The sequence below is a fragment of the Vulpes vulpes genome, chromosome 13, assembly GCF_048418805.1.
Source record: "Vulpes vulpes isolate BD-2025 chromosome 13, VulVul3, whole genome shotgun sequence".
NCBI lineage: Eukaryota > Metazoa > Chordata > Mammalia > Carnivora > Canidae > Vulpes > Vulpes vulpes.
Genome location: NC_132792.1, coordinates 124,967,620 through 124,992,504, shown reverse-complemented (window position 1 = coordinate 124,992,504; position 24,885 = coordinate 124,967,620). Strand labels below are relative to the sequence as shown.

At 37.3% G+C, this 24,885-nt stretch overlaps 1 protein-coding gene across 1 annotated transcript in view; it reads right to left on the bottom strand.

Moving 5' to 3' along the window:
* Positions 1-24,885, bottom strand: part of ADSS2 (adenylosuccinate synthase 2) — a 38,523-nt gene that overhangs the window by 7,046 nt on the left and 6,592 nt on the right. The window contains exons 2-9 of the mRNA XM_026003410.2: positions 19,333-19,435; positions 18,277-18,345; positions 16,036-16,086; positions 9,435-9,501; positions 9,042-9,149; positions 8,064-8,145; positions 5,629-5,755; positions 3,808-3,962 (exon numbers count right to left, since the gene is read on the bottom strand). Coding sequence (XP_025859195.1) covers positions 3,808-3,962; positions 5,629-5,755; positions 8,064-8,145; positions 9,042-9,149; positions 9,435-9,501; positions 16,036-16,086; positions 18,277-18,345; positions 19,333-19,435 — 762 coding nt within the window. The remainder of the gene's footprint in view (positions 1-3,807; positions 3,963-5,628; positions 5,756-8,063; positions 8,146-9,041; positions 9,150-9,434; positions 9,502-16,035; positions 16,087-18,276; positions 18,346-19,332; positions 19,436-24,885) is intronic.

The window sequence follows — 24,885 nt, the reverse complement described above, 5'->3', positions numbered from 1 at the left end:
ATTCTTTTTTTTTTTTTTTAATTAATTTTTATTGGTGTTCAATTTACCAACATACAGAAAAACACCCAGTGCTCATCCCGTCAAGTGTCCACCTCAGTGCCCGTCACCCATTCCCCTCCAACACCCGCCCTCCTCCCCCCTTCCACCACCCCTAGTTCGTTTCCCCGAGTTAGGAGTCTTTATGTTCTGTCTCCCTTCCTGATATTTCCCAACATTTCTTCTCCCTTCCTTTATATTCCCTTTCACTATTATTTATATTCCCCAAATGAATGAGAACATACACTGCTTGTCCTTCTCCGATTGACTTATTTCACTCAGCATAATACCCTCCAGTTCCATCCACGTTGAAGCAAATGGTGGGTATTTGTCGTTTCTAATCGCTGAGTAATATTCCATTGTATACATAAACCACATCTTCTTTATCCATTCATCTTTCGATGGACACCGAGGCTCCTTCCACAGTTTGGCTATTGTGGCCATTGCTGATAGAAACATCGGGGTGCAGGTGTCCCGACGTTTCGTTGCATCTGAATCTTTGGGGTAAATCCCCAACAGTGCAATTGCTGGGTCGTAGGGCAGGTCTATTTTTAACTCTTTGAGGAACCTCCACACAGTTTTCCAGAGTGGCTGCACCAGTTCACATTCCCACCAACAGTGTAAGAGGGTTCCCTTTTCTCCGCATCCTCTCCAACATTTGTTGTTTCCTGCCTTGTTAATTTTCCCCATTCTCACTGGTGTGAGGTGGTATCTCATTGTGGTTTTGATTTGTATTTCCCTGATGGCAAGTGATGCAGAGCATTTTCTCATGTGCATGTTGGCCATGTCCATGTCTTCCTCTGTGAGATTTCTCTTCATGTCTTTTGCCCATTTCATGATTGGATTGTTTGTTTCTTTGGTGTTGAGTTTAATAAGTTCTTTATAGATTTTGGAAACTAGCCCTTTATCTGATATGTCGTTTGCAAATATCCTCTCCCATTCTGTAGGTTGTCTTTTAGTTTTTTTGACTGTATCCTTTGCTGTGCAAAAGCTTCTTATCTTGATGAAGTCCCAATAGTTCATTTTTGCTTTTGTTTCTTTTGCCTTTGTGGATGTATCTTGCAAGAAGTTACTGTGGCCGAGTTCAAAAAGGGTGTTGCCTGTGTTCTCCTCTAGGATTTTGATGGACTCTTGTCTCACATTTAGATCTCTCATCCATTTTGAGTTTATCTTTGTGTATGGTGAAAGAGAGTGGTCCAGTTTCATTCTTCTGCATGTGGATGTCCAATTTTCCCAACACCATTTATTGAAGAGACTGTCTTTCTTCCAATGGATAGTCTTTCCTCCTTTATCGAATATTAGATGACCATACATTTCAGGGTCGACTTCTGGGTTCTCTATTCTGTTCCATTGATCTATGTGTCTATTTTTGTGCCAGTACCACACTGTCTTGATGACCACAGCTTTGTAGTACAACCTGAAATCTGGCATTGTGATGCCCCCAGCTATGGTTTTCTTTTTTAAAATTCCCCTGGCTATTCGGGGTCTTTTCTGATTCCACACAAATCTTAAAATAATTTGTTCTAACTCTCTGAAGAAAGTCCATGGTATTTTGATAGGGATTGCATTAAACGTGTAAATTGCCCTGGGTAACATTGACATTTTCACAATATTAATTCTGCCAATCCATGAGCATGGAATATTTTTCCATCTCTTTGTGGGAAGACAGAATTCTATACAGATGATGGATATTATGTGAGGTAGGCTTTATTTGAAAGAGATCCACTTTGGCTTCATTTTTTACCATTTCTTTAAAACCAGTATTTTTTTATGATGTTAGCTAACTTCTTAAATTTTAACATATAAAATGCTACATATTAAAAACAAAGTTGTTAGTAAATATTTATTAAAATAGATAAGTCAAAGCAATTATTCCAAGAACTACTATAGTTTGATGATCTCCTGAAAACCATAGGACAAACTCTCAGCTACTCAGGAGTTGTAGAAAGCACAATACCCTTAGAAAGAGAAATAAGTCCAATCATGAAATGGGCAAAAGACATGAAGAGAAATCTCACAGAGGAAGACATGGACATGGCCAACATGCACATGAGAAAATGCTCTGCATCACTTGCCATCAGGGAAATACAAATCAAAACCACAATGAGATACCACCTCACACCAGTGAGAATGGGGAAAATTAACAAGGCAGGAAACAACAAATGTTGGAGAGGATGCGGAGAAAAGGGAACCCTCTTACACTGTTGGTGGGAATGTGAACTGGTGCAGCCACTCTGGAAAACTGTGTGGAGGTTCCTCAAGAGTTAAAAATAGACCTGCCCTACGACCCAGCAATTGCACTGTTGGGGATTTACCCCAAAGATTCAGATGCAATGAAACGCCGGGACACCTGCACCCCGATGTTTCTATCAGCAATGGCCACAATAGCCAAACTGTGGAAGGAGCCTCGGTGTCCATCGAAAGATGAATGGATAAAGAAGATGTGGCTTATGTATACAATGAAATATTACTCAGCAATTAGAAACGACAAATACCCACCATCTGCTTCAACGTGGATGGAACTGGAGGGTATTATGCTGAGTGAAATAAGTCAATCGGAGAAGGACAAACAGTGTATGTTCTCATTCATTTGGGGAATATGAATAATAGTGAAAGGGAATATAAAGGAAGGGAAAAGAAATGTTGGGAAATATCAGGAAGGGAGACAGAACATAAAGACTCCTAACTTGGGGAAACGAACTAGGGGTGGTGGAAGGGGAGGAGGGCGGGTGTTGGAGGGGAATGGCTGACGGGCACTGAGGTGGACACTTGACGGGATGAGCACTGGGTGTTTTTCTGTATGTTGGTAAATTGAACACCAATAAAAATTAATTAAAAAAAATATATATCCACAAAAAAAAAAAAAAAAGAAAGAAAGAAAGAGAAATAAGGTTGAAAAAAATGCTGAAAGATCTAAGCCACAGCCATTCCCCAGAACCTAATTTTTCACTTATTATCTATTTCCTAATTTATACTTTTCTGATTAAAGTCTTCATTTCACTATCTCTTCTATTCTGACATCAATACAACTATGTGTTTTTTAAAATGTTGCTCTGTCAGGTTTGAATCCCAGCCCAGTCCCTGTGTGTGACTTTGCTCAAGTGATTTCAGCTCTCCCTGCCAGTTTTCTCAAGTGTAGAAGCGGGATAGTGACCACTACCCAGCTCCCTGGGCTGTCGTGAGGTCCAAAGAGCTTCTGAGTATACAACACTCTGACAGTGCCTGTCCCGATGTCACCACCATGAAAGTGCTGGTTAGGATCACACCAAGTCTGGAGGTCACTCTCCTCGGCCTTGGCTCCTAATAAGCTCTTAGTGAGAGGCAGTTCTTATTTTTAACTACTTCTTTCTCCTCCACTATCTCAATCTCCCTTATAAACCCACCTTCATGTAGCTTGGTGCTTACAATTACCTTTAAGTACTCTCTAACCCTTCATCTTTTTTTGCCCATCTGTTCCCACATAAGTGAAATGCACAGTAAGATAAGAATTCATTAAGGGGAAAAAAAGCAGAAGTTTCAATTTTTAAAAAATGATTTATTTGAGAGAGAAAGAGGAACGAGTGTGAGTAGGTGAGAGAGGGACAGATTATTTGAAGTAGACTCCATGCTGAGTGCAGAGCCCAATACAGGGCTCAATCCCAGGATCTTGACTGAGATCATGACCTGAGCCAAAACCAAGAGTCAGACACTCAACCAAAAGAGCAACCCAGGCACCCCAGAAGGTTTTATTTTAAAATCTTCAGAATTGGATCTACTGAAAAATAGGCTTACATTGTCTTGCTCTGTAGGGAAGGCACCAATGCCAACTCGAGTTGTGTAAGCTTTCACGACCCCATACACTTCTCCAACGTTTTGCGGGGGCATTCCCAACCCAGTACAGACACCTCCAACTGTACAGTTGGAAGAGGTCACAAAAGGGTAAGTTCCTTAAAAAAAGAAACAAATATTATTCACACATAGAGATATACATTACTCTGAAACAGAATTATTGTGAAAAATCCCCATTTGAATACTTTCTAGGTACTGGACAGACTTGAATATAACTGCCCTCCTTAAACCTCAACCTTTAGCCTTGATCCTTTTTGTTTGTAGTGAGATAAAAAACACAGCTAATTAGAGCTATTAATGTAGTTGCTCATTCTGGAGAGGCTCCTTTATTATATGGTACGTACTCACCTAATGGATTGCTAAATAATTTCATGATAAAACCCTTGTGTTATTCCACTACGTAGACTTATAACCTAGGTATTTTTAACACATTCCTGTTAGTTTAAAAATGAATTTATTTTATTCCCTTGATACAGATTTTCAAGATACAGCCACAACCTAGAATAATACCAATATACTAAGAATTTTGTGGTATTCAATATCCTACCTTCTCAACTCTATTCAGGGAATAATCCCAAAAATGACAAGAGAAGCTAAGGGGAGTGTACTCCCTCATCCCCACCTCACCCTCAAATCCTGTTCCTAAACTACCCACTAAGCCAATAAGACACTGTTTTCTTTCCAGATTGCACAGGCATATTATGGAGTAAAAAATACATATCTACTGCAAAAGAAATATAATTTAGTTAGTTTTCTTGCAGTCAAAAGCCAATGAAATGTCAGTAAGAGCTGAGAACACTCAGACTTACTGTTTGATATCACATTCAGAGAGAAAGGCCAACAATCTAATGAGGTGGTAGTTGGAAGACACTAAAGGGTTAACTTTTTGAAGATGGAAGAAATGCCCTAATCCATTCAGGATCTCAAGCCCAGGGAGTTTTTTTTTTTTGTTTTTTGTTTTTTGTTTTGTTTTTTATGATAGTCACAGAGAGAGAGAGAGAGAGAGAGAGAGAGAGAAAGAGAGAGGCAGAGGGAGAAGCAGGCTCCATGCACGGGGAGCCTGATGTGGGATTCGATCCTGGGTTTCCAGGATCGCGCCCTGGGCCAAAGGCAGGCGCCAAACCGCTGCGCCACCCAGGGATCCCAAGCCCAGGGAGTTAAACAAATTTCCACAGATCTTAAGAGGCATGTTTTAGTTCTCAATATTAAAAAAAGAAAAAAAAAGGCTAAATTAAAGATCCTTCCACAGGATTCCTCTAATCTCACAGGTAAGTAAATGGAGCATGACCCAAACAATGAAAACCAGTTTACAGAATCCCAAACCCACTGACCCAAGCAGTGATTTCATTTTTCTAATGAACTACAAAACTTAACACATGGATTGTGTATTCTATAATATTGCTGTAAAAAAAAAAAAAAAAAAAAAAAAAAGATTAGTAGATGACAAACTTCCATCATTCCTTTTTTTTTAAAGATTTTTTTTCTTTATTTGACAGCCAGCCAGAGAGTAGAAGCAGGAGGAATGGCAGAGGGAGAGAGAGAAGCAGGCTCCTCCACTGAGCTCTATCCAGGACTCTGGGATTGTGACTGGAGCTGAAGGCAGAGGCCCAACTGACTGTGCCACCCAGGTGCCTCAAACTTCCATCATTCCTGAATATACAAGCTAAAAGCCTTGTTTTAAAACCCTATAAGGCAAACAGGAATTATGTATATCCTTAGTACTTTAGGGTTCAGATGAGCTTCTGCAAGTCGTATTTCACTTACCAAAATCAATATCTAGTAGCGCTGCATTTGCACCTTCTACCAAGATTTTCTTTGGTGGTCCATGTAGAGCCTCATAGAGGAAATAAACTCCATCTCTCACCATAGGTTTAATCCTTTCCATATAACCCTACAAAGACGAAAACCAATTTCAATATATACCAATAAATTTACAACATGATCAGTACAAGTAACACTCACCTGACTCTGTGATAAGAAACACTTAACTCATTCAAAGCAGAAGGGTGTTAGTGATGGTAGTCACCCTACTGAACATTTGGATTAGCTTTGGTCTCTTGTCCTGATTCTCCAGAACCAGAAGAGAGACCCTAGCTCAAGACCAGTAGAGAAATGATGCAATTCAAAGGTTCTACATTAACCTCACTGCAAGTAATGATGTCAACCTTCCATTCTTTATAAACCAGCTCTCAGGAAAATAAGAAGAATGGAGTATATTACGTCGTGCTTTTATACTTGGTGAGGTATTTAGAAAGTCTCATTTATAATCCATGTAACCATGAGTTCTGAAACACGCCATCAGGGAAACTGTCAATATGTGGATGCAGGTCACAAGTGACATTGCTGAGCATGCAAATATTGATAACTGTTAATTTTCTTTTGTCATTGTATTCCATTACAGCAATATCTCAGCAGTATTAGTAGATAATGTCAAATACTATTTTACACATGAGCATTATAAAATTTTTACAAAACATATTAAAAGTATTAATAATACTGTTAAATTTTAGAATTCAATTAAAAATATAATATAAACAAGAGTTCCCTCAAGGTCTGAAGTATAACTACAATAAAACCTAGTTTTAACTATGTTTCCATATTTAGCCAGACTAGTATGGAAATTCCAGGATCCACTCATGAACTCACCAAATATGTTATACCCCTGATGAAAGTCTGGTCCCTGCCCCTGGTTCTAGTCTCCTGCTTATTCCTATTTTAGTCCTTTTTTTTATGCCTGAATGACCATGCCATTCATCATGTCCCTTGCTCCTTAAAGTGCTGTTTCGACATACACCACCTATTAAGAATCTTCTTACCCAATTCTGTTTATGATTATTCATCTACTTTACATTCATACGAAACATGGATAAAATAGAACCAAAAAGCTATACCACACTTCAGCGATTATTTCCAAGTTGCCAATAATAAATTTAAAATATTTGTTGCATGACAGAATGAAAAGACAATGGCAGTCTATTGTAAGCAATGACCAATACACTGAAGTCTAAATACCTAACATTCAGTATCTTCCTTGGAAGTCTTTTTTTCTTTTTTTTAAAGCAATTTAGTGAGTAGATTGGCCCAAGGTCTACAACCATTCTAGGATGGCATATGAGGTTTGTAAATTCCTATTCAGCTCTGGAATTGATGTTCATACCTATTTATAGAAGACAAGGAGTAATAATCAGATACATAGGACCCAGCTTGAAAAGCACTAAACATCAGGGTCAAATATAAGGGTGGATAGGGTAAGAGATTTGCTTACTGAAAGTCAAGCACCACTGACACCTAAAACCTGCCAAATGTGGGCCAATCACCTTCTTCGTCTCTTAAGACAAAGTGCTAAAGGCACTGGCCCTGTGGGGCATCGTTCCAGAATGGGTCAGCCAGCTTTACAGGTTATCTCCTGCTGCCCCTCTGTTGATCTATGTTCCACATTGCTAGGAGGGATTTTTATATAATACAAGTCTAGTCATTTTTCTGCTAGAAATTACTCAATAGGGGAACCCTGGGTGGCTCAGCTAAACTGCTGAGGCGCTAAACTGCGCCTGCCTTTGGCCCAGGGCACGATCCTGGAGTCCCAGATCAAGTCCCACGTCGGGCTCCTGGCTTGGAGCCTGCTTCTTCTCTCTCCTCCTGTGTCTCTGCCTCTCTCTCTCTCTCTACATCTATCATGAATAAATAATTAAAAATAAATAAATCTTAAAAAAAAATTACTCAACAGTTTTTCATGAACTCTAAGATAAATGCTAAAAAACTCCCTCTCACTCCATATAAGACCAATGCAAGACCTATGAACTCCTACTCCCTGCTGCTCCCCACTCAATATTTTATTTCAGTCATATCATGTGTAGTGACTCAAACATGCCATGTCCTTTTAGGTAGCCCTCTATGCTTTTAAACTTAAAAAGGACAAGTCATTTGCTTTACCAGTTCTTATTTCCAATGCTTTATATACATCTGTGTGGCATTTATTACACTATGAATTATTTAATGTGTAACTTCTTAGTAACAGTGTAATTTCCATAAAGGAAATTAAACACTCTATGTTCTTCATTCTTATGTTTGTAGTTCCTAGCACAAAGCCAACTATGAATGAAAGATCTTAGATGCCAATCTGGCAAACAAGTTTTAAAAAGGACATTACAAAGGCCAGAAAGCATTACCTTGAGTTTCTTTTTGTTTTTGTTTTTTTTTACCTTGAGTTTTTGTAGTTCGCCTTCAATGTCAATTTCCAAAGTGGGGTATATAGATTTGTATTGGTTAGCCAGAACTTTAAACCTGAGAAATAGAGATAAATCAAGACATTAGCTCGGTTTAGAAACAGTCCGTATAGTATCATTCAATTCAAATGGTTTCTGCAGATAAGTGGTATTAATAACAAATGAATCCCAAACGGAAGCTACATTCTAAGAAATAAAACCTATAACAGGAGATCAGTCATGAATAAACGATACACTCAGAAACAGTATTTTTTATTCAAATTTAGGAATAACAACAATATAATGAGGGTAATGTGTGTGGAGGGGAGAGGAGGAAAAGGACTAAAATCTGAAACCACAAGACTTAAATGTGAATTCTATCACATCATGTGAAAAATAAAAAGGGACAGTCTATATGATGCTTTTTAAAAGAGACAGAGGCAGGACCTTTGATGCCACCTGTTATTAGATGCAACCAATTAACTCCCAGTCACTGAGTCATCATATGGCTTTGAAGATGATTAGGTTTCTCATGCAGATTTTTCTAGAGAGTAAGTGTCAATGAGGCAATTGCTATTGTTTAGTTCACCAGTACCTGCGAGCCTAATGATGTCTAGGTAGGGGGGAGGGGGCCTCAGAACTGAAACTCTGAGGGCCCAGACTCTAGGATGTGGTAACCCCACCAAAGTACCCCCTGGAATCTCTGTTTCTCGGCAAACCATTAAAAACTCCAATCCTTAAATACAATTTTGGCTTTGCCTTCTTTAGGTACTGCTGTGGTATCATCATGAGGTTACTTTTCATTTAGTTAATTTGAAATTAATTAATTAAAAATAATTCTAAAGTCCAAATAAAGCAAAAAAGCCAATCACCATTATTCAACTAGAACACTGATTTTTACCACTTTGCATCCTGGAGTACAGAAATTCCAAAAATCCCATTTGCTCTTTCCACTCTGAAACACAAGTTAGTTACCTCTCAGAGAAGCCATCAAAGTCAGAAACCAGATCACACATCCGCAGTCCACTCCGAGCAGCTTTGGAAGAATAAACTGGGCCAATGCCCTTTTTTGTGGTACCCAGACTTAAAAATAAATCAAAACAAGCTTTGAGTTAGACAAGAAAGATGCTGTGCTTGTGGTCAGATCATCACAATGAATAAAGCTACTTTAACTATTTTCTGGGGTTTTTTTTTGTTTTTTTTTGTTTTTTGCTATTTTCTCTAAGTTTATTTTCACAATCCTACTGATTTTCTCTGAAATCTAAACAAGATATTCTAATGATTTTTCTTAAACCTCTGCCATAGAATTTAAACATGAGGATTTGAATTTGCTTAAACTGCACCGAAAACAAAAACAAAAAACCCTACTTTTTTCCTGCTTGTTCTTGTCTCTGTTGCTCCTGGATACCATCAGCTGCTTGATGAAAATCGAATACTGAGGGGAAAAAAACCAAATCACAGTTGTTGTTGAAACAAAGGTAATATAGGAGCAAAACACACTGCATTTTAAATTAATTAAGTTATAAATCCCTTCAGCCTAATTTCATCATGACTAATCAAATGGACACATTTTATTTTTAAAAAGATTTATTTATGAGAGAGAGAAAGAGAGAGAGAAAAAAAACAAGCAGGAGGGTGCGTGTGGAGCCTGACCCAGGGCTTGATATCACGACCTGAGCCAAAACAAAGAATTGCAGGCTCAACTGACTGCGCCATCCAGGTGCTCCAAATGTATATATTTTAAAAAGCAAAAACAATGGTAGGAGTGAAGGTTTATAATGCCAACAGGTATGCCTGATTGTTCATTTCAGCTAACCGTAACCTGTATTATTTTAAAAAATGTTAAGAGGATAATCTTGGAACAGCCTACCCCACAATTCTATCAAGCTCAGTTTACTAGGATACCCTCTTTCCTTCAGGTTCTACCCCTCCAGACATCTCTGGTTTATTCTGATCTCTCTCTCTCTCTCTCTCTCTCTCAACCGTCTCTCACCAAAACTGTACCCAACTAATGAGTGTGCATGTTTTCCCTATTGGGCACTTCTAATTCATAATTTTTAATGCAGCAAAGCCATCTTTCCAAGACACAAACATGAAATCACTATCCTCTTGCCTATAAAACTCAATGGCTTCCTGTTGCTCAAAAGAAACAACTCTTCCATGTGGCCTCCTTGCGTAGCATGCTCTTTCATCTGGCACTGTGCTCTGGCCCTATTTCTGCCCTTGGGTCACACAGGCATTCTTTCACATCCTTAGCCCCAACTACAGGCTTCCGTCTGAATGTGCCTCTTCCTCCGCCAGCATGCACAAGCACACTCACACACTCACTTCTCCCACCACTACTGTGTGAGTCTTGGGACCATGTCAGTTAGCTTACCAGCTGATTTCCTGTGCCTACAAGTTCTCAAATATTTACTGACTGAATAAATAGCTATTTTATGGAACAGGCAGGCCTATAATTTTGTCTTCGAACTTTTAACCAAGGCTTCTTTGGTCTCAAAAAAGCCTTTTGGGAATATAGTTTAAGTACCATAAAATTCACCCACTTGAAGTGTACAATTTAATCATCTTACGTACATTAAACCATGGCTTCTTTTCACTAACGATTGTTACTGCTCCAAACAAATTAGTTGAAATGTCTAAATTTTAAACAGAATAACTGGTAAGTTTCCTAGAACTGGTGGTAGCATGTATCAAAGAACTACTTGGCAGTGCCAGAAGACTCAAATTGTAGTCATAGATGTTGAAACTAGAAAAATTTGAGGAAATCAGACCGTAAGCCACCTCTGATTAACCCCAGCCTCTAAAACCTTCTCTGCCCTAACTCCCCTCTTGAGACACTGCAAAATTGTCAAGGCAGTCCTCCCTTCTGCTTGGCAAGGTTGATAAGCACAGCCGTGATGGTTAACAGGTTTCCCTAGTGGTCTAGTAGAGGAGTTCGGACATTTCTAACATTAGGTAACTACAATACAGAAACTAAATTTGTTGATTAATTTTGTTGACAAAACTAATTTTGTTTAAAATTATCCCTTAAATCATTATCCGTCTCTATGCCACAGAACTGGGTAGCAGGGACATCCCTAAACTACACTGGCATATTGTACACCAAAAGATATTTACAGGAACACTCAGAGCAATAGTATTTGTAATAACTTGGAAAGGACTCAAAGTTTCACCAATGATAAAAAATGTGCCATATTCATACAATGGCATATACTATTCAGCAATGAAAAATAAGAGTTTCATTTACAGTAAGGATGAATCTCATTGGCATACTGTTGAGTGAAAGTCAGACAAATTATATAAATGTGTAATCTGTATAAAATTCAGACATAGACGAAACCAATCTATGATGAGAGAACAGTGGTTACCCTTGGTGAGGGGGAGTAGATAGTGACTAGGAAAGGTCATTAGAGTAGCTTTATTTTTTTATTGAGATATACTGACATATAACATTAGTTTCAGGTGTAGAACTTAATGACTACATATTTCTATATACCACAGAATGACTGTCACAGTGAGTTAGCATGCATCACCATAAATAGCCACAAATTGTTCTTGTGATGAGAACTTTTGTTTTTTAAGTAGGGCTCCATGCCCAACATGAGGCTCTAACTCACAACCCTCAGAGATCAAGAGTCAGATGCTCTCCCACCTGACACCCAGGTGCCCCATGGTGAGAACTTCTAAGGTCTATTATCTTAGCAACTTTCAAATATGGCATACAGTATAATTAACTACAGTCACCAAGCTGTCCATGACATCTCCATTACCACCCCCATCCATTCTGCACACCCCCCAGCTGCCTGCCTCTGTTCTATCTTTGTTCTATCTTTGAGTTTGTGGGGATTTTAGTTTTACTCTTTCAGGACTGCTTTGATTGTTCTAGTTCTTTGTAGTTCCTACAAGTTTTAGGATTGCTTGTTCTATTTCTGTGAAAAATACCACTGTAATCTTGATAGGGATTGCACTGAATCTGCAGACTGCTTTGGGTAGTACAGACATTTTAACAATACTAATTCTTCTGATCCATGAGCATAGAATGTCTTTCCATTTATTTGTGTCTGCTTTAACTTCTTCCACCAGTGTCTTAGAATTATCAGTGTATAGGTCTTTTACATGCTTGGCTAGCAGAGTAGCTTTTTCAGGCACTAGAAAGGTTCTGTATAACAAGGTAGGCAGTGGCTAAAGGGGTAAAATATGGCTCATTTTTATGCATATTGCTGTATCATGTACTATGTTAAAATTTCTAATAGCTACCATATACTATGGGATTAAGTTTATTGTCATACCCCAATTTAGTGTTTGTCATCTACTTTTGAGAAGACAGAATAGTTCTTAAGAAACTGTTTCATTAAACTCAGACTCTGCAGATCAGTGATGACAAAAATTGAGATGTTGGAGGAGGTCATTTCTTTTGAATAAAGAAACAATTTGCATTTAAATATTTCCTTTATTTTCTACATTTAAAGAAGTTACAAAGGCACCTGGCAAATCACAAGTAAATGGTTGATGGAAAGCAGGTACATCCTATTTTTCAGAAGTTAATTTAGTACCTTGCCACAGAGCTAACATTTTCTTGGGTTTTTCTAGGCCCCAGGGAGCTATCAGTGATATCAGAAGAATTACTTTCATAAAGCTTCATCGTGGCACGGAGCCCTGATACCTCCCCTCCACTAATACTGTTTTTGTTTTTGTTTTTGTTTTCTAATACTGTTTTTGAGAGGACAATCTTTGTGTGAAGTTGCTTTATCTTTTCCATTTTCTACAGCCTAGATACTGAAAACAAAACAAAACAAAAAAATGCTGCCTCGGGGACTCCATCTAATTTTTAAAATAAGAGATAATTACGCGCTTTCAGTAGATAAGTTCTATTAATGCCATCTTCTTTTTTAAATTATTATCATAGTTAGGTTTTATTTACACTATTAATGTTGCACTGTATTAATGTGTCCAGTCAGAACCTCGGTATCTGTAATTTCCACTTTGCCTGCTTCTCATACCTCCTCTCAGGTCTTCTTTCCCCCAGAGAGTTTTGTTTTTATTTTTGTTTTTTAAATTATGGCCACTTAAGACCGATATCTGACCTCTTAACAGACTTTTAAGTCACAATACAGCATTGTTATCTCCAGCCTGGGTGCTGAACAGCATGCCTCTAGAACTTACTCATCTGTCATCTCCTTCAGGAGGTGACATGAATGTCATCTTTGCAGTGCAACTTCCCCAGCCACATTATCTAAAATTATAGATGCCTACCCAGCTCCTCCAAACTGCCAGACATTACACGTGGCTCCTTTCATTAGAACTTATCACTACGTGCCATGGTACATGTATTATATTTTTTTCTTGCTTATTATCTGTCTTACCCTACTACAGTAGAAGCTCCATTAGGAATTTTTATGGCCTTTTCTGAGTCCTCAGTGTTCACCACCATGCCTGGTACAGAATGGTCTTTTAACTGGTAGTTCTTGAGTCAACGGATACCCAATAACCTGGATTTCCAATGTTTAAAAAAATTTAATCTCAGCCATTTCTTGGGTCTCTTTCCCTCAATAAGAATCTCTTCCATTCCAAATTTTGTTATGGGTTTCAATGAGACAGGGCACAATTCTAATAGATAGTTTCTTGCATACTTGCTTCAGTATTGCTAATTAATGTAAAGAATTAGCCAACAATGGACTCATTTTTAAACTTCTTTATAAAAAAACTGGCTGTTCAAAAATATTAAGAATGCATTGTAGAGTTTTTAACAACGTAGACATGAAATGTATGACAGTAACACAAGGGACTGGACGAGTGAAATGGAAACATTTCCTTGTAAATATCTTAGGTTAAATGTTTAATATAACATTTTAAGGTACATAATGATAACTTAAAGATGCATATTATGTATGTCTCAGAGCAACTACAGAGCAACTACCAAAATTCACAAAACACAAGGTATAACTAATAAACTAATAGTACAGATAATATTTAAAACATTAAATATCAAAGCAATCAGGAAAAAAGGAAAACAATGGAAGGAACAAATAGAAAACAAAAAGCAAATTTAAATTCAACCATACTGACAATTAACTATATATATGATCTAAAATAAAAGAATTAAAAATAAATGATCTAAACACTCCCATTAAAAGTGACACTGTCACAATGAATAAAAGGCAAGACCCAACTGCATTTTACCTATAATAAATGCCCTGTGAATATAAAGATATAGACAGGATAAAGGTTATTAGATTGAAAAAATACAACATGCAAATACCAGTCTGAAGAAAGCTCTGCTGGCTATATAACATCAAGGCAGACTTCAGAATAAGGAATATTACCATAGGAAAAGAGGATATTTCATCATGATGAAAGAGTTAACTCATCAAAAACTTAAGTCTAAATATACATGCAATCTACCTGAGCTTTAAAGCAGACAAAGCAAAGACTGACATGAGTCGAAAAGAAAAATAGACAAATCCACAATTATTGTTGGAGATTTCAAGACACCTCTTTCTAGATGGCTGACAGCAAGCAGATAAAACCAGCGAGGACACAGAAGGTCTGAACACTGTTCAACGGACACTTAAAGAATACTCAACAACTCTACTCAACAGAACACGTATTCTAAGTGCAGGCAGAACATGAACCAAAACAGACCCTGTCCTGGGCCATAAAACAAATCTCAACAAATTTGAAAAGACAGAGACTACACATAGAGCATATTCTCTGTCTACAACAAAATTAGAAATAAGAGAAATCAGAAAAATCATCCAGTATTTAGAAATTTAAACATATTTCTCAAAACTCATACGACAGACAAACAGAAATCACAAAAAAAAAATTACAAAGTCTTTTTAACAGAATGGAAATAAACATACAAAATGTCAGTATTTGTAGAATGTAGCTAAAGTAGTATTAAAGGCACGTGTCCACCTTTAAATGCTTATATAAAGAAAGGTCTAAAGTCAATAATCTAATAAACTTCTAAAGCAGCTAGAAAAAGTGAGTAAAGCCCCCAAAGTATGTCTATCCAGCAGTTTGCTTCAAAGAAATTATTTCATTGGATTACTGAGGCTACACAGAGGCTTCGAGCCTCTATTATTTGGAGGCACTGTTACTTAGCTGATATTTAAAAGGGACTTTGAAGGGCTGTTTTGTTTTGTTGTTTTTAACGTAGACTCCATGCCTAGTGTGGAGCCCAATGCAGGGCTTGAACTTACGACCCTGAGAACAAGACCTGAGATGGGATCAAGAGTCTGACACTAAAGGACTCAGCCCAGCCACCCAGGTGCCCTGCTGAGGCTGCTCTTAAATGGAGGTCAGTGCTACAACCACAGTAGCCACTGCCTCAGGGGTCATCTGTACTTAAATGCAACTGAAGAATTTGCACCAGTCTATTCTTTCTGGTTACGGTCTTGTAATCATATTATTGATAATTAACAATTCTATCAGAGATAGGATAAGAGCAGGGAAACAAACTTCATATTTATTAGTGGTGGTTGAAATTAATTTTAGAATCCAGTTTGCTCTAACTAATCATAGAGGAGAAGACTACTCTGAATAAAGCCTGAACCACTGATAAAGCTGCATTATTACACTTAAGACACAGAATCATTCTACAGATTTGCCAGATAGCAAAACTGCTTTTACATGATTATTAATGTGCAAATAAATGTGCTTCGTATTTTGATACAGTTAATTTAATAATAGAATTAGAGATGTCTCCTGAGATACTGCTTTTATGGTTCAATTGGTTAGCTAATTCTTTCTTCGGAAACAGGTAAAATTTAGCCTAGTCCTTTACCAGAAGAGAAAAAAGAAAAAAATTACTAAGATTTCATGTATTTGGAGCCCAACTATTATAATCCATCCTACTTAGTTTTCACTAGAATTAAAGAAAAATTGGCTACTAAATGCTTCCATGTGACAAGTTTCTGACAATAAGACAGTTAAATGCATTAGACAGTTAAATGCCCCTTACCAATATGAGCTCTGTCAGATATGATAAGCCTTTTTTCCCAGCCTTCCAGACCTAGAGGAAAGGAGAAAAAAGATACAGCTAATTGAACACTTTGTATAATTTTTAAATCTTAATTTCTTTAGAAATACAATGTTTAAAAGTGCTTTTCACGGAAGCAAACACTTAACACATCTTGTCTTCCTCTTAGGAAACCAGTTTAACAATAATTTTCTCACCTGTCATTCATTACATTTATACTCATTCACAAATTCTATCCTTCTAAAAGTTTTATTCTAAAAAGCTCCAAAGTCAAGCCAGTCAAATCCACATAAAATACTTCTAAGAATCCAAAAGTAAATGGTAGGAAAAGGTCACTTTTGTTAGAGGCAGGGGAGGAGGAACCAGCTGCTGAGTAGGAGGAAGAGGATTTCAAGAAAAGGGTTAATTTGGGGACTAGTACCTTTCCCCAAAAGACAATTATAAAAGTGGGATTAAACAAAATAATAAAATGTTCTCACTAATCCCTCCAACTGACTTGTAATGTGATGTATGTATCTTCCCTGAGAGAAGGGGCCATGAATTTCATAGCACGAGGCCTATCATCCCAAAAATGTTCAAAGAACTATTGCTGAATGGATACATGAATCTAAATGGATATGTTTCTTTAAAACATAAGGTTTAAAAACCTTACTAAGTACATGCATTTTGAGAATAAGCTGCCAGGCTCCAAACATTTTCATAACTATCTGGATATTAAAAATGTGCTGTAATTTTTTTGATAATATCCAAAGATGTGTTTCAAAAGTGATTCCTTATAAAGAGGTTGTGCTAAAAGTGAAACAGGAATATTAAGCCTCCCCCTCTTATAGTCAATTTGACAGGTAAGTCTGTATTCTAAAGTTAGCTTAAGGCAGATTATACAGAAAATATTACAAAGAAAATCAGTAAAGTGGATTCCATCGGATTAGACAAGCTGGAAGGAAAAAGAAAGAAGGGAAAAATGTTTGAAGAGGATGAAGGAGAACAGAGAGCAGGATGACGACCCCAAATTGACCACATTAAAAAGCAGACAGCAACACAGGACAACAGAGATGGCAGGACAGCAGGCAGGACTCTGTGATGTCAGATTTAGTTGTCAGAACACCTGAGGTCAGATTGCTACTTTTAAGTCTGAACAATAAACTTTAACAACGTAATGGAATTAAGTATTTTTAGTATGAGCCAAGGGGAAGCAATGCTCTTCCTCAACTGCGCAGCACCTGCAGGGCCAGACTCCCTTCAAACCCCAGCAAGGCGGCCAGACTGAACTGTAAACAGATTTCCAAAAATCCAAGAGATTAGGAAAGGCAGGAAATTAAGCTTTTAAAAAAACTGTTTTGAGAAGACGGAAGTGAATACTCGTCATAGAAGGAGCATTTCCTTCACTTGGAGGGAAGGACATCAACAACCTTCTTTAATGTCCCCAGGTCGTTATGTTGGAAACGAGACTGCCTGACAGTGCGCAAAGGGGACCTCGCTGGTTTCCTGACTCAGAAAGCTCATGGAGCTTTGGGAGATGGGGATGCCAACTTGAGCCCAAAAGACAAAAGGAACTCAAGAATCTCTGAGTCTCAACACCAGCGGACAGTAATTCAACAGCCTAAAGAGACACTCTGCAGATGACCCAGGTGTAAAAAAAAATAAAAAAATAAAAAAAAAATCATCAAGGCTTACACAATGACCTTATTATGTGTCTTTTGTTTAAAATACTGATTAATTTCAGATGAAGAGTTTACTAATTCACCAGTTGCATATAACACAGTACTCATCACATGCTGTACATCTGAACCGAATGATGTCCTATATGTTGGCAAATTGAATTTAAATAAAAAAATAAAAATACTGATTAAAATGAATACAATTTAATAGACTTGAAATATTTGTCCTATGATAACCTGCAATTTTATTTTTTTATTTTTTTATTTTTTTTTAAGATTTTATTTATTCATGAGAGACAGAGAGAGAGAGAGAGGGAGAAGCAGGCTCCATGCAGGGAGCCCAACGTGGGACTCGATCCCGGGACTCGATCCCAGGACTCCAGGATCACACCCTGGGCTGAAGGCAGCGCTAAACCGCTGAGCCACCTGGGCTGCCCTAACCTGCAGTTTTAAAGTATAAGACAAAATGTTAAGTTTGTTTGGCATGAGATCCCAGCGAACTTTCCAAAACAAGTTTCCAAAAACAAGAAGCTACTCCCCAGGCCAAGCTGTCATTCTTTCATACCTTTTCCTTTTTGGACATTTTTCTCTGCTTCCTCAAATAATCCGGGAAGATGAATTACCACACCATTTCCTAAAGGAAAACAAAGAAATCCCAACCTTAAATCTCTATACTCATAATACGGACATCTACAATAACCCATATATCTAGAATAGTGAGAGCGAAGGACTTTGACAAATGGGACATCTGATTTATCAGGGAGTTAGTTACCACAGAAATGATTTAAACAGTAGTTTTAAACAGTAGTGTAATGTAAATACATAATACATAGAGCATAAAACATTACCCTTATATTTGGTATAATTTGAAACTTCTTTGAAACCAAGTGAAACTGTTCTTTTGAAAGAACCAAGTTATGTAGTTCTAGGCAAACTGAACCAGGTTACAGTAGATGCTAAATCAATGCCTTTCAAATTAGGGAATCACACCCCATTAGTGGTCATAAAATCAATTTAGTGGATTGTCATTAGCACTTTTAAAGATAAAATTTAAAAAAAAAAAAAAAAAACTAGAGTAAAAGATTGCAGATTGCATCATGTTTTAAGGGCTCAGAATCAATCCATGAAAACACCTCTTGTATTGCCTACTGGGCATCAGTGTGTGGAAAGCTAACTTGATGCTCTACTTTATAAAATTATGATGGCCAATGACTACAGTTAAATGCAAATTTTTTTTAAAAAAATATTTTATATATTTATTCATGAGAGACCCACAGAAATAGGCAGAGACAAAGGCAGAGGGAGAAGCAGGCTCCCCGCAGGGAGCCCGGATGGGACCTGATTCAGGGAATCTGGAACCACACACTGAGCTGAAGGCAGATGCTCAACCACTGAGCCACCCGGGCATCCTCAGTTAAATGCAAATTATTACAAAAACTATTAATGCTAAAATACAAAGTTGTAAAATAGCCAGTTAGGTATATTCCAGAGGGTACCAAGGTCAAGTTTAATAAGGGATCAATGAATAGTGAGAGACAAAATCAGCTCAGATAATGAAAAATAAATACAATTATCAATTGAGAGGGGAAAAGAACCCAAGTGGATCAGTTTATACACTTACCAATGAATGCGGTAACATTTGGATTAATTATTCCACTGGGCAAAAGATGAAAATCATATTCCACAGAATCTACAACAACTGTATGGCCGGCATTATTTCCTCCCTGAAAATACAAGATAGGGGAAAATTGCACCTGACAATAAATATGACAAGTAACACATCTCCGTTCCAAAGTGAATTAACAATTTCTTTCTAAAATGTCAATATAACCTAAGAAAACCCAAGTATATATTTGCCACAAATACTTATTCTTTAGAGGCTTCGGCTTCACAACAGTTTGGCTACCCTCTCTTCTTTCCCCACCATAATATGTTGAGTGTTTCTTTCCAGACAGGACCTAGAAAACTGAGGAATTTGGGTTTCTATAAAGGAGAAAGATGTATCTCCTCTTAGAAAAAACTTAGAAAGAAGTATAGGGAACAAATTATTTTCTCCTCGGCACTCTGTAAAGCATGTAGTAATCTTTTTTTTTTTTTTAAGATTTTATTTATTTATTCGTAAGAGACACACAGAGAGGCAGAGACTTGGGCAGAGGGAGAAGCAGGCTCCCTACTGGGAGCCAATTCCCCGGACTCCGGAATCACAACCTGAGCAAAGGCAGAGGAGCCACTCAGGTACCTCAACATGTAGCAATCTAATTAAAATCCCACTGATATTTTATCCAAACACAGAAAAATCCCTAAATTAGCAAAGTAATCTATCTAGTTACCCTAATTTATGTAAACATTCACATAATTCCCCCCGTTGCACTAAAGAGGGAGGGTGTCAAGCAGCTTTGTGACCTGAAATTTGTATTCATACATGGACTTATGAATTAGGAAATCTCCAAAGGAACTCCCTCAAATATTGGCTACCCTGAGACTCTAATGTTTAAATTTATAAGTCAATCCTGTGAGTGTGTTTAGCACCAATCCCTGAATCCACTCAGCTCTGGATAAAGTAATACGCTGGGTGAAGGAATCTCTAAGCTGAGAAACATACTATAAACCCATAGTGAAACTTCCATTCCATGAAGCTCATGCCTAAAATGGTCACTAAAAAGCAAGATATGAAGTTAATTATAAAAATTAGGTATAGCAGACTGGTAATTTTTCTAAGTTTAAAAAGCACAGAAGAAAACACAAATCAACTGATTATATGTTTAAACTTCTACATGATAGTAACAAAAAGTTTAAAGCAAACAAACCAGGAACATACTTGCAACAAATAAAAACTTTAACAGTATCCGGGTTAGACTTTTAAAAAATACCAATCAAAACTATGTCTCCCGAGAATGACTAGTTTAACTTTATCTCGTGGCTATTTTTTACAAAATGAATGTTATTTACTTTTACCAAATCATCACCAATCACAAATTCACAAAAAAATTCCAGAAAAAAAACCCTCAAGAAAGTAAATGCTGATTTACACTGTTTTGCATGGATGAAAAGCGACGAATTCCTTGCTTGAAGAGCAACATAGCGTATGTTGAGTGTGTTTAAAACAAAACAAATAAAAAGACTTGACAGCTGGGGGGGGGGGGGATGGGGGGCAGCAATCAGGAAGACACACCAGGCAGGAGAGCACAAGAAACAGTAGGGCAGAGGCAGGAGTGATAAGCAATACCTCCTCCCCTGGTACACCAATGACTCTTTCCTATTAATTTTTTAATAGGAAACATCTGCATATGATACAAAAGGCACAGAAGGATACACAGTGAAAATGAAGTCTTCCTCAAATCCTTTCCCCACCTGCCCTTCCAAGCTCCCAGGAGTTTTTGGTGTCCTTCTCCAGGTTAAGTTTGCATAAGCAAACAGTTATTTGCATATTGTTTTATTCCATGCATACAAATGGTAGCAAACTATATACACCTGGACAGCTTGTTTTTACTTAGCAAATCTAAGCACAGATTCCTAATCTTGTAAACCAAACCACCTCCTCCTTTCAACAGCAACACTATATTGCTTCCTATGTGGACACGTGTAATTTATTTATCTGGTCCCTCAAGAGAGGTAGCTCAGTTGTTTCCAACCTTTTGTCATTATAAATGTCACAATACACTTCTTGGTACACACTTTATTATTGCTCCATACTTGTGCAAGTTTATCACCCATTCTGATAGAGTCCTAAAATAAAAATAACTCACAGGACAATTCTTACTTGGTTTCTTTAACTTTCCTTTTACTTTATCTCTATCAATATTAGCCTTTTTATTACAACTTTTATGATTTAGGAAACCTACTCCAAACTTTCAGGAAAAATCTTTTCAGAATATAAAGCTCCTTAAAATTTCTTAAGGGCCTACAAAGATGCTAATGTTAGAATTATTTCTCAATTTTTTAAATCACTAAGCCTAACAAATTTTCACTAAAATTGTTTAAAGTACTAGTTAACTTTGTCACACAAAAAAGTCAAGTATAATTATCTAAGCAAAATCAGTTTATTTTTTTAATCCATCATTTGCTTAAGTAAAAACTCCGCCATAGGGGTGCCTGGGTGGTTCAACTGGTTAAATATCAGCGTTCAGCTCAGGTCAGGATCCTGGGGTCCTGGGATTGAGTCGCCAGGCTCCCCTGGCGGGGAGCCTGCTTCTCCCCCTGCGCCTCCCCCTACTTGCACTTGCTCACTCTCAAATTAAAAAAAAAAAAAGATACACCATAAGCTTTGGAGTAGACCTTTAAAGTAAGTCTCCCTAACTTACACAAAATTATTTTTATAGAAATAGCAATATAAATCTTGTGCTGAAACAATTACTAACTTAGTGGTGCCCAATAATGTTCTTATTGCATAACAAACCCCTGCTCTCTTAAATAATACTTCACTGAGATTGACAGTAACCATAATAAAGAGATGTTTCTTTCTGTAAGGCAGGTAGTTGTACCCAATTGTGATAGATGACATTAGGGGGATAAATTGGTTTAATCTGTAAATTCTTCCAAGCTTACAGGTGATGGTTCGGGCTGCAAAAGGCTTTAATTACTTCAGTGAACAGCTGAGCTCACTCCAACATTAACCAACCTTTTCAATAATAACCAATGCCCTATTAAGGCTTACTAATATGATTTAAATCTCATTTAAGTTCTATTTAGTTGAGCAAGAAAATATGGTTAAATATACCCTGAATAACCATAGATTATCCTATTAAGGAGCTAAGGGAGAAAAATGCAAGTGTGCTTATTAGTGTGTCTGGTCATTAGTGCCCTAAGGAGAGTTGGGGTATAGGGCTTTGAATCTTAAAACACACGACTGTGCAGAGAAAAGATTCCCAAGGTGAAGTGAAAAGGAGCTACTCATTAGAAGTTTTTTGACAAGGCGATCTATACATGAAGTAAGTTTTAGTATACCATCACATTTTACAAAATGCAACAGATGAAGCTTCAAATTTGAAGTGTCCATTTGGATGCTAACCTAAAATATTTATAAATTGTGTGGAATATACAAAATCCACCTTGAGAACTCAGGCAATTGTCTCCAAATACAGATTATACTGGTCCAAGGAGAAGTCACATGTATAAGCAAACAGCAGAACAAGGTTTCGATAGAGCACCACTGCCAACCACCACCTCACCCTCCCACCCACCCCCTCCAGTGAATTACAAGGGCAGACAGTCTGAGCTGCAGGCTTCTACATCTGTGACAGTACTGCCTCTCACATGGGTAACTCTATGAGTGTGTGACAGAACAAGTAGCAGGAACACATACATTTAATCATGTTTAATAATTCTCGTAAGTAGAACTGGGAAGGCCAGAGAGTACCATGTAAATAGTACAGACTACTGTGGACTAGCAATTATGTTGTTTCCAAGAAAATCATATCAAGAGAGAAAATAGTTCTTAACAAATTCTCAGATGTCTTAATTTTTTAAACATTTTAAATTTTGAAATATACCCTCCAAAACCCCAAAACACAAAAAAAAAACCAGCATGAACCCAAAGTGACTGCATATTATGTGGCAAGTTTCTTTGAGGAAAAATATAAATTTATAATGCCTTACTGATGGCTTTTTCTATACTGAATACCAAGAATAAATGCAAATTCAATATACTAAAAAATAAATATAGGAAAAAAACCCAATCAGGTCTCATCAGTCACAAAACATTTCCTTCATTTTGACTATTATTCTTACATTAATATTAAATGTAAGTAAAAATATTAAATAAGCTTAATGACTATGAAAAAAAATGTGTCTCACTGACATAAACTAGAACATGATGATGGGGGGAAAAAAACCCAGAACGAAAATTTCTATGTTCTCAAAACTAAAAAATCAAAGTTTCTGATGCATAGTTTTTTTTTGTTTTTTGTTTTTTTTAAGATTTTATTTATTTATCCATTAGAGACACAGAGAGAGAGAGAGAGGCAGAGACATAGGCAGAGGGAGAAGCAGGCTCCGGGCAGGGAGTCCGACGTGGACTCCATCCTGGGACTTCAGGATCAACCCTAGGCTGAAGGCAGGCGCTCAACCGCTGAGCCACCCGCTCAACCGCTGAGCCACCTGTATAGTTGTTTTTTTTTTTTTAACATACTGAGATAGCTCGTTTTCATTATAGTTAAAACAGTAAGAACCTATTTAATTCCTAACATTCTTCCCTCTAGAAAAACCTACAGTATATCACACTGTTAGTGAACAAGTCACAAAAAAAGAATAACCCAGAAAGAATATCTCCTCCTTCCATATTTTCCTACGTGAAATTAACTCTCAGTCATTTGTACTTTTTATTTGTTCAGTCTGTCTTCTTCCCCCCCTCTCCTCCCAAACCCCTTACTCTGCAAATCAGTAATCATTCCCTCTGGCCCTGGTAATTGATCCATACTGGGAAACCTGATCCAACCAAGCCTGAGACAATCAAGCTCCTCCCCTCTTGGGAATTTGATTTTGAGTAGTAAGGCCAGCAGTTAGTTTAGGGACTGCCTGGCCCTCACCCCAGCGTACTCAAAAAAAAAAAAAAAAAAAAGGTTGCCAGTTCTGCCTACTGAGATCCCAGGAGTTACTTTTACCTGAGGCCACTCTAAGAACTGGCCATCCTGTCCCTGCTTCAAACAAATCTCCATTTTGCTTAAGATAGTCTCTCTCCACTGCTTGCAAACAAAGGAATCCAAATGATTTCCAGCACTAACTGCAACATGGTATGTATACAGCTGGCTCTCTATAAAGTTCACATCTTGTCCTGGTGATAAACTGAATATAAAAAATGATTAACTTCAAATTTTAATATTTATGCTGTCAGCAACAAACCTCTAAATTACTACAGAAATGACATAATAGTATTTAGTTATATTGTAACTGTTCTCAGCTGTATACTTACCAATTTGGCTTTAATATCAAGAAAAAAAAAAGATATTTTCTTTCCATAGCTTAAGGAATGTCTGGTTCTGAGGGAACCAGAGACTGTTAAGCCCAACTCTAGAATAAAAGTTTGGATCAGGAAATGTTGATATGTGGGAGTTTCTAATTAAAAGCTCCAAAGGTCTAGGGAAGATTTAAAAAAGAAAAAAGGAAAAAGGTTTGGAAGGGGAATGAAATGACATTAGTTTGCAAAAGTGACTCAAAAAAAAAAAAAAAGTGACTCCCT